Genomic DNA, 16,475 nt, shown 5'->3' on the forward strand with positions numbered 1-16,475 from the left:
ACTTTTGTTTCTGTGCGTGGCTCTTGTGGCCAATAAAAAGACTATTATTACTTCATTTATGAACAACAGGTTAGACTGTTGGGGAAAATCCCTAACAACAGGCTACAAGTAAACTTAAATGACAAGACCCTTCCTAAATACCCTAGCTATCCCTAATAACACTGTTTTCTGGAGTTGCACTAAACTAGGTTTTATGCCTATTTCCTCAATCCAACTGTTCAAATCTTTAGGAATAGTTCTTAATGCATCTAAAACTACAGGGATACATTTTACCCACACTTTCATAGCCTCTGTAACTCAATGGCTAGGTCCTGGTACTTTACTATTTTCTCCACACTTCTCATATTGACTTTCTCAATTTTGGGGATTGTGAAATGTGACCGACACAACCCTAAGCGAGTACGAGACGGAGACAGGAGTAAAGATTAACCAGTAGGAGTCGGTGAGCCTGCAGCTCAACATCTAGAGGGAGACAGGTCCATGCCACCCGACAGCGTCGTGGTGCGCTTGACAGAAGGACCGGTTAGGTTGCTTGGGGTCTGGTTTGGTCCGGAACTCCAGGTGAACAAGAACTGAGGAAAGTTACAAGATGATTGGCTAGTCTCACCCAAAAATGGGGCGAGAGGTAGCTACCAATTACTTGGCACTTTCCAGTCCTCTTTATCTGCTACTGCGAAATCAGGCCTAGTTTCTATTATTCTAAAAGTCTGAATGTTAAAATTCTACAATCCCTTATATTTCTTACTTTCTCGCACTTCACTACCCTTACCGATATGGTCAAATTCTAGCTTTGTACATAACTCCCAGTGGATTAATAATAAATCTCTGAACGAGGTATAACTGGAAGCAGCACGGCAACGTGAATGTGTCAATAGCCAGCTGGAGGAGATGTTCTTCTGGGGCTACACGCTACAGTAGCATTCGCCCTTAGGGGTTAGCCGCATTTAAGTGGCAAATATACTTCACGTTATCGTGCTGTTAGTAGTTATACCCCGTTCAGAGATTTATTATTGCTTGTTTACACTTTTTTGAGATCAGTGAATTTTCGTCACTGCAAAAAAAATATATGTATTTGCATTGGAAGCCCTTCGCATCGAAGATCGGTGATTGTCGTACACTGACGAAGGGTAAATACCCAGAAACCCGGGTCCGTACGTATCACGTCAGATCGACGAAAGGAAGGATGACTTCCCTTTGCAAATACCGACAGGGCACAGAAAGTGTGTCAATAGCCAGCTGGAGGAGATGTTCACCTGGGGCTACAAGCTACAGTAACATTCGCTCTTTGGGGGTTAGCCGCATTTAAGTGGCAAATATACTTCCCGGTGGATTATTCTCCTTAGGTTCTCATGTCTTTTCTTGCATTCCTTCTGTGCCTGCACCTATGTTTGGAAGCCTTTTCTCACCAGTCAAATAATCTTGCTTCTTTTTTCTGGTTTTTAACTACATTATTATTAATATTATCGGAGGACTGCATCATTCATGTTATGACATACTTTGGATACTATATATTATACTTTTATCGCATTTCACTGTCTTTTCCATTTCTTTCTCCCAATCCTTTATGTAAATCCTCACACAAATTGTTTTCTATCTTTGTGATGCTTCCCATGTCTATGCCTCTGTGGCTAATAAAAGAAATCATCATCATCATCATTATCAACATCATCATCATTGTTATTATTAAGGCGGCGAGCTGGCAGAATCGTTAGCACGCTGGAAGTAATACTTAACGATATTTCGCTCGTCTTTACGTTCTGAGTTCGGATTCCACCGAGGTCGACTTTGCCTTTTATCCTTTCATGACTGATAAAATAAGTACCATTTGAACACTGGAATCGATGTAATCGACTATCCCCCTCCTCCAAATTTCAGGCTTTGTGTCTATAGTAGAAAGTATTATTATTATTATTATTGTTCAGTAGTTTTATTTTTATAACGTGCTTTCACTTCACTACCGAGCGCAGCTCTGTGTGCCTTGGGTATGTGCTGTGGTTTGCTGTGATGCTCTTATGGTTACTGTATTGAAAGTTATTATTATTATTATTATTATTATTATTATTATTATTATTATTATTATTATTATATACTATGTCGTTTACATCAATCATTTTTCTTTAGATTTCTTTTTTTCTAAATTTTATATTTTGTATCTATTTAATTAATGTGTTGTTGTATTTTGGTTAATTAAATAAATTAACAAGTTACTTGTTTATTCTTCTCTGTTGTGTGTTTACATAGTTCAGCTGATTAATTGCGGAAGTAGCCGCCTATTTGACGACATAGCACCAACAACAACTACAACATTATTGTTATTATAATTATTAATTCCGGCAACATGACTGGGTGGGGAGGGTTTGTTTATCAAGGATTCTTTTCCGACAGACAGGATAGATAGATAGATAGATAGATAGATAGATAGATAGATAGATAGATAGATAGATAGATAGATAGATAGATAGATATGGAGACTGTTTCAGACACACTTATAGAAAGAAGGGAAGTATATAACTGCCACGAAGACCAAGACAGACAAATTGGACAGACAGACAGACAATCAGCAGCAGCAAAAGCGACATTTTTGGCCAAAGTATCTGGTGTCGCTTGCCACTTTGAGCATAAGAATTTCAGGTAAAGGGGAGAGAGAAAGAGTAAGGAATAGTGTTAGGGTAGGAGTGAGAGAGAGAGAAATAGCGAGATGGCAGAGAGTAAGTGAATAGAAAGAGTAAGAATAGAATAGAAGTTAGAAACGAAGGCGGTGGGAGACGGAATTGAAGGAAGAATGAGGTAAAGGTATGAGTGGAAAGTAAAATGTATAGAGAGGAAAGAGAGTGGGAGAGCGAAACAGAAATATGTGAGAGAGGGGGAAAGGGAAACATAAAGATTTATGACGGAGAGAGGAGAAAGAAATATGAATTCATGAATGATATAGAGAGAGGGGGGGAGAAAGGGAGACAACAAAGGATAAGGACGAAAAGCAATAAAGTTATGCAGAGTGAGGGAGTGAGAGAAGAAAGGTAGACAGAGTAAGGGGAGGACGATGACGCAATAGTTGAGGGTGGCGGTAGCGTCCATGTTTTTCTTTTAATGGCGAGACGGAGGTGAGGGAGAGAGTGGTGTCTAGTCTGTAATTAGATAATAGTCGTGGTAGAGACGGTGGCGGGGGAGGGGGTTAAGCAGATCTCTGAATCAAAAGCATTCCAACCGTGACCATCCCTATGTACAGGGATCTAAGGGCCACGTTATTTAATGGGTCCTATTCCTTTTTTTTCTTTTTTTTTTTCTTAGACTGTAATGGCATATATGAGGGAGATTTTTTAGCTGTTGTGTCTAGCAGGTTGAAGCGATCGCATAGGTGCCCGAATTTAGTGGTGGTGGTGGTGGTGGTGGCGGCGGTGGCTGCAATGGTTGCAGCGGCTGCGACAGCGGCGGCGGCGGCGGCAATGAAGACGTTGACCTAATAAATTACTAATGGCTGCTTTCTTTACCAACCACAAGGTCAACGAACGGAGAAAACCTTAACAAAATACTACTACGACGACGACGACTTGAAAAGAGAATAATAATAATAATAATAATAATAATAATAATAATAATAATAATAACGCAGTTAATAGTAATAATAGTAGTTGTAGTTAGTGGTGGTGGTGGTTGTGACGGGGAGGTGGTGGTGCTGTTAACGTTTTAACAGACTGGTACAGGTGGTGGGGTGGGGGGTAACACAGACAGGGTTTTATAAAAACTGTGATGGCGGCGGTGGTGGTGTCTGCAGCGGTGGTGGTGGTGGCGGCGGTTTTTGCTTTGACTGGGTTTAGCTTTTAACGTACTTTTGCATAAGTATCTGTAGTCGCTAGCAATGCATACGACATCGGTTAGTGTAGTATTATTATTATAATATATTCAACACATACTACACCACCACCACCCCCTCATCACCGCCACCATACATACACCACAACCACAACAACAACAACAACAACAACAGCTGTTGTAGTAATATTATAATTTTTGATGGTGCACCCACAAGTGTTGTAGTTCTTGTTGTTGTTGCAGCTGCTATCGCCTCTGTTGCTATTGCGCATGCAAATTTATATATATTATACCAGGGTAGTCTCTTACTCTTTCTACCCCTCGCTCGCTCTCACTCACACTCTCACTCGTTCAACACCCTCGCTTTGTCTATCTGTCTGCTTCTCTCTACCTATCTACCTCTCTCTCTCTCTCACTCTATATATATTTCACTCTCTATCTACCTATCTTTCTGGGTGGGTGTGTCTCTAATGTAGAGTGACCTCCTTCTTTCATTTTAGATAAACGGGTAGCCAAGTGTATGTGTGCGTGTGCATGTATGTGTATGAGTGTGTGTGTGAGAGACAGAGAGAGAGGGGGGAGAGGGAGAGTATTTGTGCATGTCTATATCTGTATGTGTATGTATGAAGGTATATAGCAAGTATAATAGTATACATACATATATGTGTATGTGTCTATATGTGTGGGTGTATGTGTGTGTGTGTGTTTTACACACCTGCTGTCGTAGTACTTGCATAGAGTATATATATGTGTGTGTGTGTGTGTGTGTGTGTTTATATTTCTACACACACATACACCTCTCTCCCCTCTCTCTCACTCTCTCTCTCTCTCTCTCTCTCTCTCTCTCTCTCTCTCTCTCTTTCTTTCTCCCTCTCTTACCAATGTACCACGGGTGGGAGTTTCTTCTCCTTTTCCTGAAACCTAATTTATAACTACATAATATATACATACATACATACATACATACATACATACATACACACGCATAAATACATACATATATACATATACATACATATATACACATATATACATATACATACATATATACATATATATACATATATACATAAATGTATACATACATATACACATAACTGTACACATACATACACATTGTGTGTGTGTGTGTGTGTGTGTTTACCCAGACATATATTCATAATATATATATATATATATATACATACATACATACATACATACACACACACATAAATACATATACATATATACATATGCATACATATATACACATACATACATATATACATAAATGTATATACATACATACACATTGTGTGTGTGTGTTTACCCAGACATATATTCATAATATATATATATATATATATACATACATACATACATACACACACACATAAATACATATACATATATACATATGCATACATATATACACATACATACATATATACATAAATGTATATACATACATACACATTGTGTGTGTGTGTGTGTGTTTACCCAGACACATATATTTATGTTTTTATATATGTGTGATAATACTGCTGCTGTTATGCAACGACAGGTGTGTTAATGCAAAAGCCACAAACAACAGCGACAGGTAAAAAGCTAGAAGCCAAATTCCACCACCAGCACCCACAGCTGCCGCCGCCGCCGCCGTCTTCGATTAGATACTGTGGTAGCCCTCTACAGACCAAGGAAAGGCGGGACGGCCACGGCTGGAACACCTTGATCATAGACATGTCCAATCAGAACTCACCTGGGGCTAAACGACAGCAATATACACCTGTAGTGTCTGTATAGTTCGTCACAGAGTTCTCCATGTGTGTGTGCAAGTCTGTGAGGAAATATGTCTGTGTGTGATGTGTGTGTGTATGTGTGTGTTTGTGTAAGTGCTCATGTCCTGCATTTATGTGTATATTATATATACATATATATACATACACACATACACACACATAATCTATATATGTATGTGTGTGTGCGCCCCGACACCTTTAGATGTCTTTAGTGACAATTATGTTTTTCCTTTGTGATAACACATTGTGCATGGCTGTTTATATTAATTTTTGTATGTGTGTGTATATATATATATATATATATAGATAGATAGATAGATAGATAGATAGATAGATAGATAGATAGATAGATAGATAGATAGATATGCAGGGCAGGGAATCGTCAATTAGTAATAAAATTAATAATTAACAGTTTTGCCGGGTAGCTCAGTATGAAAAAAACCTTCTTCGGTAAATAATTTATAATCATAAATATATAGGGATTGACAGTAACCTGCTTCTCCAACATACTGAGAATTCAGAAATAGCAGTCAAAGAACTACTGATTTCAAAACTACAAATTATTACTCCAGATTGATAGCGATATTTTTGATACACACAGAACAAAAAACAGTAAAGAAGAGTAGAGTATTCTTTACTCTTAACTGTGAAACGATCGTACTAAATTAACTAAAGGCAGGTGGTTTTTTTACTCTTCTCTACTGTTTTTTGTTCTGTTTGTATCAAAAATATCGCTATCAATCTGGAGTAATAATTTGTAGTTTTGAAATCAGTAGTTCTTTGACTGCGATTTCTGAATTCTCAGTATGTTGGAGAAGCAGGTTACTGTCAATCCCTATATATTTATGATTATAATATATATATATATATATATATATATATATATATATATATATATATATATATATATATATATATATATATATATATACATGTGGGTGTTCGTGTGTGTGCGTGTGTGCGCGTGTGTGTGCGTGTGTGTGTGTGTGTGTGTGTGTGCGTGTGTGTGTGTGTGTGTACATATACCATGGCGGTACCCTAGCATGGTCGCAATCTAATGACTGAAACAAGTAAAAGATACAAGGAAAATATACATACATACATACATATACAGATATATGTGTATATATATATATATATATATATATATATATATATGTATATGCATGCATGTGTGTGTATATATTTACGTGTAGGCATGAATATATGCGTGTGTATGTGGGTGCATGTATTTGTATATATGTGTATCTGCGTGTGTGTGTGTGTGAGCATGCATGAATGTGTGTGTGCATGTGTAGAAATTGTCAACACATTTAACGTATGTAATTGCTGCGCCTAATAGCTGCTGCTGCTGCTACTGCTGCTGCTTCAGCTGCTGCGACTACTTCTGTGACCGCTGCTGCTATTACACAACCACAGGTGTGTTACGTCATCTAGACGCGAGTCGTCTATGGCTATGTCTGCTACTAAACGTGTGTGTGTGCGTGTGTGTATGTGGGAGAGAGAGAGAGACTGTTTGTCTGTGCGAGTGTATGTGTATCTGTGAGCCAGACAACGTGTGTGAGCGCGCGCGCGCGTGTGTGTTTTTGCAGGCATTATGTATCACGCTGGTATATTTATGTGCATTGCAACTATTTAACCCCAGGTCAACCATAATTAGGCAGACCTATGGGTTAAAGACTTTCCAGCGGTAAACACCTCATCCAGTTCTCAAGAATAGTCTATTTAGGTCTCTTGCATTCAATGTGTCCTTCCTTTTTCACGACGCTTGTAAGTAGTTTCAATTAGATTTGACTACTATTTCTACAAAGCAAAGCGGCCACCTAGAGAAGCTCCTCGCCAATTCATTAGCTTCTATATTATTTTTGTTGCACCATTTTTTTATTTTATATATATTTGCTGTTTTTCTCTTTGTCTGAGGCTTGCTCTAATTTTCCATCACTGTCACCAACACCGCCTCCGCCGCCGCCGCCGCCGCCGCCGCCACCGCCTCCGCCACAGCCGTTGCACACAGCTGCAGAAGTCTGCAACATTACTATGATGCTGTGTCACGATTCCTATTAGGTCTGCCTGTCTGCGAATGAAATGCATATGTGAATGGCTGTATATGTGCGTGTGTGTGTTTGTGTGGCTGTGTGGTAAGTAGCTTGCTTACCAGCCACATGGTTCTGGGTTCAGTACCACTGCGTGGCTTCTTGGGCAAGTGTCTTTTACTATAGCCTCGGGCCGACCAAAGCCTTGTGAGTGGACTTGGTAGACGGAAACCGAAAGAAGCCCGTCGTATATATATATATGTGTGTGTGTGTGTGTGTGTGTGTGCGTGTGTGTGTGTGTGTTTGTGTGCCTGTGTTTGTCCCCCCCCACCACCACCATTGCTTGACAACCGACGCTGGTGTGTTTACGTCCCCGTAACTTAGCGGTTCGGCAAAAAGAGACCGATAGAATAAGTACTAGGCTTACAAAGAATAAATATGTCCTGGGGTCGATTTGCTCGACTAAAGGCGGTGCTCCAGCATGGCCGCAGTCAAATGACTGGAACAAGTAAAAGAGATACATAAACATACATATACATGGTGGTTGTCTACTCCCCATGCAGAGCCTGAGCACCTCTTGTACTTACATATGTATGTGTGTATATATGTGTGTATATATGTGTGTATATATATATATATATATATATATACACACACACACGCGCGCACACAGGGTGCGATGGGTAAATTGTCGCCATTTTATATTTTTTAATTTTGTGCATGTGCATTGTTTGTTTTTGATTTTGTCGACTACACAGTATGGTAGGGTCAGTTGGGCACCGTCTGTAGAAAAATAGCATCATGACGCAATTCACTCTGCCAGAAATTTGGAAACGACATGACAGTGTCTGAGTTTCTTATCAGACAGATAGTGAATGAAGACATTCGGTATTCCTCATACAAGATGAGAGAGGGCAAATTTTAATCCCAAACCATCAAGGAGAAGAGGAAAGACCACGCTACGAAGTTTTCGAACGAACTCAAGCATCCCTTCCAACCGAACATGCTTTGGTTTTTCTCAGACGGGAAAAATTTCAGCCAGGATCAGATGGTGAACACACAGAACAACCGTTGGCTTGCTGTGTCCCCAAAACATGTACCGAGAGTGATAAAAATCAAGCATCCAGTCAACATCATGGTGTTTGGAATGATCACTAGTGATGGCGATGTTATGCCTCCATTCATCTTCCCTCGCGGCCTCAGACTCAACACAGAGGCTTACATCAAGTACCTGGAGGAGGTTGTGCTGCCCTGGGTCAAGAGAGTGGATGCTGGAAGACCCTATGTCTAGCGACAGGACTGCACCACAAACAGGAAAACCCAGTCATAGCTGTCAGACAATTTCTGTGACCACATCACCCCTAACATTTGGCTACCTAACCCCCACCCCAGACTGCAACCCCCTTCATTATTATGTGTGGGGCACAGTTGAACGAAAGACCAACAAAACTCCTTGTAACACCAAAGATGAACTGAAGACAAAGATTATGGCAGCATTCACCAACTTAAACAAGGACACCGTCCAGAAGAGTTACAGGAGATTCCAAAATCGCCTGGAGACCGTGATTGAAGCCAATAGCGATCTTATTGAATAAATTTACTTTTTAGTATTTCAAGATATTTTTATGTAATTTTGGTAAATATATCGGTTAAAATGAGATATCAGTGTTATTTTCATTTTTGCGTAATTTATACGACAATTTATTCACCGCATATATATATAATCCTTGATAGATCTTAAAACATTTGGGAATATTCGTGTAGACTTACAACTAGATGCGTGTAAAAAAAAAAACAGAGCATACAACATCATAATGAGGAAGTTAGACGAAATAGATCCATTCTGTAACGATTGATCGATTTAGTTATTTTTTTTTTTAGGTTGTCAGGAATTATCATTTTGGGGTCATTTTGAATCTGAAGAATATAATAATCGTGGAAATTATAAAGAACTCTTATATTTAATCAGTAAATATGACGAAAAATTGGCAAGCCATCTACGAAAAATTCGCAAGCCATCTCGTAGACACAGCTTCTACCTCTCAAACAGAATTCAAAACGACTTGATCGATGCAATTCAAAAGGTTATGTTGTATGAAATACAAAATGAACTTAATGAGGTTACATCCGTTGCTATTTATGTTGATGAAACATCTGATTTATCGGCATATTCACAACTGTCAACTGCTTTATGTTATGTTACAAAAGATTGTGTTACGAAAGAACGATTTATCGGTTTTAATTATCCTAGTACAGATCGACCTGCAGATGGCTAGCACCAATAAAAACAACAACAACACAGCTATTCTTCCGGAGGCAAAGATATCATTTTTTTTTCTGCTCACGGTTAATCTCACAAAGCTCCTGCCCCTTGGTGTCGTAATACTATCTACACTTCCTGTTTGTCTTTTTGAGTTGACAGACAGCAAGGTAACATTGATGAGTGTTACATAAGCAACAGCAGCCGCATCGAGTTCAACCGGTTCCCTGAACTAATGAGTGGACCTTTGTGTGCTTACTAGACCTGCTGGTATTGTTGCCAAAATTCCTTCAAAGTAGAGTTTTCCTGAGAAAGGTAAAACAGTCGTGATTGGGACGCCTTTGACTAAATCAGGGCCGACCTGGGGTTTAACAACACCAACAACAGCAACAACAAATCGACCAATGAGAAGAATTCGTAAGTCAACAAGGAGCCATCTTCGTGGTAACTAAACCAGCCCACCATGTGGTCTTATGATCTTCTAGTAACAGCAGCTAGACTTCTCTTAAGCTAGATTCAGAGCCTGTATGCAGTGTCTCCACCTCCTGGAGATAGTAGCCAAACTTCGCTTCATATATCAGTCCCTTCAGGACAATAAGTGAGTTTCTCTACGTTACTCAACCTGTTAGAAATAGCAACCTAACACTCCTAGAATCACACAAACATCTCTAAAGCAGGAAGAACATGTTGGATATTGTGGTCCTAAATATACAATGCCAAAACATAGAAGGAATGTTATTGATCATATATGTGCTTGATCGTGGTTGACCTGATGTTAACAACAGCATGAGTCAACTAGGGAGCAAGAAAGTGTCAACGTGGTCACTAGAAATAACACCCAAATCTCCCAAAATTACACCAAGTTGTCGTAAAAACGGGAATGCCACAATGAATAATGCAGTCTTAACGCAGATTTAAAAAGACAGGATATATCACGACTGGTGTATCTCTGATCACGGGCTTCTCAATCAGTATCGACCCGGGATTCCACAACAACAACAACAACAACACTACAACTAAAGCCGAAGTACCGAAATTTGGTTCAACCCCATCACCACCGCCACTGCCACCATAGATATTGACTGAATGACCACACCCAAACTTAATGTCAATATGGCTGGCATGATAAGGGATTATCAATCACAGTTAATCTATATTAAACAGATTTAGCTCAATGGATTATTGAATTCATCTAAACGAGAAAGAGAGAGAGAAGGGATAGAGGGATAGGGTTTGTTTATATGTCAACGCGTGTTTACATAAATATATACGTATACATACATATGTACATATATATATATAAACGGGGGTAGCTGATGAAGGAAAATGTTCTCTATGTGGCTTGTGTGTTTTCTGTACTCTGGTTATTATTATTTTCTTATCTACGTTTTGTTTGCAATGTCCTGTACCCAGATATGCACCTATATATACAGGTAGACGTAGGTATGCACATACCTGTACGTATATATGCATATACTCATTTATTATTGTTTTATATATATATATATATGTGTGTGTGTGTGTGTGTGTGTGTGTGTGTGTGTGTGTGTGTGTGTGTGTGTGTGTGTGTGTGTGTGTGTGTGTATTATACACACACACACACACAACTAAAAGGTTGTAAATCAGTTTAAAAATACAAGCTTACAAGAATGGAAAATGAGCAGCGTACTACTTACCCAGTCTTGCATATCTTCCATGCCAATATGTCTACAGACAGTGCCAAGCTCGGACACGGTCAGGTAACCCTTCTGTCCAATACCAAGACATCTCCACATCTCTTTCACGTGCTCCACCCCAGACTCCACGTCCACAGTGATCCCTTCGTTTTCATCCATTGTCCAACAAAGAGAATCTCCTTAGAAACACAAGACAAAAACATGATTTAGAGGTATAAAGGAAGAGATTAACATACACTCAAACAAGCACACACACACACACACACACACACACACACACACACACACACACACACACACACACATATATATATATATATATATATATATATATAAAATTCAAATTACGATGAACGTAAACAAACAAACGAAGTTTGCTTTTTTAAAAGCGTTGAGATGTCTTAGAAAGTTAAAGAAGTGATTTTAAATTTTCAAACGCAGGATAAAGCTAATAATATAGCCTGAACAGGATAAACTACCCCTATTTTGCAGAAAAAAGTGTAGGCAGCCAGCTATATATATATATATATATATATATATATATATATATATATATATATATATATATATATATATATATATATATATATATATATATATATATGGGAGAATATACAAATAATAACAACAGACGAGGACAGGTGGTGTAAATAACAAAAGTATATATTAGTATGACGCTCGGGAATACGGAAAGTCTTTGACGTTTCGAGCTACGCTCTTCAACAGAAAGAATACGGAGACAAGGAGAAAAACACGGAGAAAATATATATATATATATATATATATATATATATATATATATATATATATATATATATATATATATATATATATATGCATACATATAGAAGGCCATTGTGATCATTAAATGTTTGCCTGGTGCTCACGGCAACTTGAATCCCGAGAAAAAGAACTCGTTTTAGTTCATTGGTTCTCAACCAGGGTCCATATGGCCCGTGAGAGTCCATGTATGATTTTTAGGGGTTCACGCAACAAAATAGTAAACAGGGGAACATGAAAACATTTCAAAGGCCCCACAAAAAATTTTTTTGCTTTGGACGTATGTTTTGGTATATATTGCAAGAAACAGCGAAGTTTCTTTCTCTAACATTTTACCATAGTTCAACCTACACAAGTTAATGGGAGAAAAACAGAAAAGGAATTTTGAAAGGAGTTTCTGTAAAACTAGTTTTTAAACACCGAATGGCTATGAGGGTCCACTAGAATAAAATAGTAATCAAAAGGGTTCATAGATTTTTTTTTAAATGACTGTGAACCTTTGTTTTAGTTAAATCACAATACATCACTACCACTACTATGAGAATATCGCAATACAGAAATGTCTAACACTGTAATAATACCTTTTTGTCATTCTATTGAAGTTAGGGTGTTTCATGAACGTTGATGTTCAAGTGCTTGAGATGGAGAACCGCCATGTTGACAGCATCTGAAAGATTTGAAAAACAGAAGATTATAAGGAGAACCACCGACTGAAAGATAAGATTGGAATACATCACAATACATTTTTTAATACTTGCAAATACATTTAAACACTATTATATATAAACACATCTTTGTATTTAAAACAAATTTTGATACTATAACGCGCATTTAGGGCGGTGAGCTGGCAGAAGCGTTAACACGCCGGGCGAAATGCTTAGCGGTATTTCGTCTGCCGCTACGTTCTGAGTTCAAATTCCGCCGAAGTCGACTTTGCCTTTCATCCTTTCGGGGTCGATTAAATAAGTACCAGTTACACACTGGGGTCGATGTAATCGACTTAATCCGTTTGTCTGTCTTTGTTTGTCCCCTCTGTGTGTAGCCCCTTGTGGGGGAATAAAAAAATAAGAATCGTTAATACGTCGGACAAAGCATTTCACCTGTCTTTATGTTCTAAGCTCAAATTCCACCAAAGTCAATTTTTCCTTTCATCCTTTCGGGCTCGGTAAAATAAGTACCAGTGGAGCACTGGAGATCGATGTAATCGATTTACCCTCTTCCTCAAAATTGCTAGCCTTGTGCTAAAATTTGAAACCAATACTTAAATACACATCTTAACACTTATAACGTACTTTAATACGTATACGTATAAACAAAATACTTAAAGTATGTCTTAATGCATATAAACTAATCTATTAATACGTGTTGACACATCTTAATGCATATGAACACATTTCAATGCATAAGACTTAATGCTTGTAAAGACATCTTAACATATAAACGCAGCTTAACACTTAAGACACATGTTAATACTAAGATATATCTATAAGCATTACGATTGCTTCTAGACATGTCTTAGCTTTACTGATACACGCGAGGTCAGTGAAGGTTTGATAGAAACAGATCCACTGAAGTACTTATCTCCATTTCAGTATCAGGGCGAACGTGTTGTCTGCCATTGTAACAAAGATTATAAATAATTCTTACACATATGTCTTAGCTTAACAGATTATTGACATAAGGTCATGTATGTCAAATGCATTAAGACGTGAGAATTTCTACAGGAGCAACTATACTGAAATGATTAGCATATTTTCTCTCTCTCTCTCTCTCTCTCTCTCTCTCTCTCTCTGAAAGTATGTCGTTTGAGGTTATTACCAAGGGTTTCGTATATTCATTCTTAAAAACTAAGGCAATGCATCCATCTATCCATCCATACATACATATATATATATAAGGGGTACTGAAGAGTTCTTGGCTTTGGGTAACAGAAAATGCAGGAGGATCATTGTTAATTATGATTTAATTCAACATATTCCCCTCTCAGATTCACACACTCATTGCAGCGGTCCTTCAGTTTTTCTAAGCCCTGTAAAAGAACTCAGTAGGTTGGGCCTCCACCAAGACCTTTCACAACACCCTTAAAGCCAAGACCTTTTCAGCTACCCCCTCCTCTGTGTGTATATACACATACATACATACATACATACATACATATATATGTATGTGTGAGTGTGTGCGTATGTGTGTATGCGTGTGTACGCTTTCAGCGATGTTTTCTAAAAGCGGTGCCGAATTTTACAATTTTGTAAATAATAATAATAATAATAATAATAATAATAATAATAATAATAATAATAATAATATTTTATAAGCTTAAAGCTTATAAGCGATCACCGTGTATTGACTACAGGAAATAATCTAACATTGAAGCATATAAGCCCTCGACAGAAAAAAGTGGGCTTTTAGTACGTGTGCGTTGATCGCTTATCAGCTTTAAGCTTATAAAATATTATTAGTGTGTGTGTGTGTGCGTGTGTGTGTGTGTGTGTATATATATATATATACACATATACATGTATATATAAACATATATATATTTATATATATATATATATATATATATATATATATATATATATATATATATATATATATATATATATATATATATAGATGTTTTCGATCTAGTTTGGATTCTTTGCCATCAAATTTGAATTCTTTGCAATCAAATTTGATGGCAAAGAATCCAAACTAGATCGAAAACATCTATATGTGTGTGTGTGTGTGTGTGTGTGTGTGTGTGTGTTTGTGTGTGTTTATATATATATGTATTTATAAGCAGTTGTATGTTTAACTGCACATTAATAAATTACTCTTCTATTCCTTAGAGTATGCTTCTTTTTCGGATATATACGTTGACGATATATCGGGTTGAGTACAAAGTAATCAACGTTTTGAACCACCATGAAGAGTTTGTACCGGATCGTTGCAAAGTTTTGAATTTTTTTTTTTTTAACATTTTTTCGCAATTGTCTGATAATACAGATCAAGACTTGCCAAAATGCAGCAATAAATTAACATTGATATTTTTTTTTTCTCCGTTGTTACAATCATCTGAACCGACTTGTTCGTGAATGTTGTTTGTGCATCGTTCGAGAGGTTAGTGAAGGACTGTTGAATTGGAATTATATTTGTTATTAATTATTGTGTTTTGAGACACTTGTTTTCGCTCCCTTACGACAGTTTTGTTAACGCTGTCCCCCTTGATTGAAGGGGGGAGCGTGCGTGTGTGTGTGTCTTTGTGTCTGTGTTTGTCACCCCATCACCGCTTGACAACTAGTGTTGGTGTGTTTACGTCCCCGTAACTTAGCGGTTGGGCAAAAGAGACCGATAGAATAAGTACTACGATTAAAAAATAAGTCATGGGGTCGATTCGTTCGACTAAAGCCCTTCAAAGCGGTGCTCTAGCATGGCCGCAGTCAAATGACTGAAACAAGCAAAAGAATAAAAGAATATATGTAACTCTTCGAAACGCTTAGTTTAGAATAGGAGCAGCTGATGAAGGAAATATTCTCTATGTGGCCTGTTTGTTTTCTGTGCTCTGTTTATGTTCTGTTTTTCATTTTGTCCACGTTTTTTGTGACGTCCTGTACCCAGATATGCATCTATATATACATGTAGATGTAGGTATGTACGTATATATGATCATACTCACATATTATTTGTATTATTATATATATATATATATACATACACACCACACACGCGCACATAGATACAAATGTGTGTGTGTGTAAGAGAGAGAGAGAGAGAGAGAGAGAGAGAGAGAGAGAGAGAAAGAGAATGAGCGTGAGAGAATAAGAGTGAGAGACGGAGATGTATATAAATAATATTTCTTTATTATTTCAGAAGTTTAGTGTTGTTGGCAGCCATTTACTTAAAGTGTTGTGTTTCCAGTCGTAAAAGTTTCGGATTTTGAATAAATCAGCAACTCGAGATATTTGATAAAACATCCCAGTAATGGATAATGACTGTCATGCCGTCGATTCTGTGATAAAAGGAAATATTTAAACACTGTTTGGTGCTGTGAGTAAATGTTCGTTATTTCTACTGGGCGAAGAGTTTGTATACATATGTATGTGTACTCATATATGCGTGTGTGCGTATGCCTGTATTGTGTGTTTGTATTTGT

At 37.7% G+C, this 16,475-nt stretch overlaps 2 protein-coding genes across 2 annotated transcripts in view; one reads left to right on the forward strand and one right to left on the reverse strand.

The window, feature by feature from the left end:
• Positions 1–16,475, reverse strand: part of LOC106877261 (uncharacterized) — an 81,950-nt gene that overhangs the window by 60,842 nt on the left and 4,633 nt on the right. The window contains exons 2-3 of the mRNA XM_089340634.1: positions 12,922–13,007; positions 11,561–11,739 (exon numbers count right to left, since the gene is read on the reverse strand). Coding sequence (XP_089196760.1) covers positions 11,561–11,719 — 159 coding nt within the window. The 5' untranslated portion in view covers positions 11,720–11,739; positions 12,922–13,007. The remainder of the gene's footprint in view (positions 1–11,560; positions 11,740–12,921; positions 13,008–16,475) is intronic.
• The window catches only part of LOC106877273 (mediator of RNA polymerase II transcription subunit 22), a 36,430-nt gene continuing 36,187 nt past the window's right edge, over positions 16,233–16,475 (forward strand). The window contains exon 1 of the mRNA XM_052976108.2: positions 16,233–16,369. The gene's annotated coding sequence lies outside the window, so the exon portion shown is untranslated. The remainder of the gene's footprint in view (positions 16,370–16,475) is intronic.

This window comes from Octopus bimaculoides, chromosome 23 (genome assembly GCF_046866305.1).
Source record: "Octopus bimaculoides isolate indiv1 chromosome 23, ASM4686630v1, whole genome shotgun sequence".
NCBI lineage: Eukaryota > Metazoa > Mollusca > Cephalopoda > Octopoda > Octopodidae > Octopus > Octopus bimaculoides.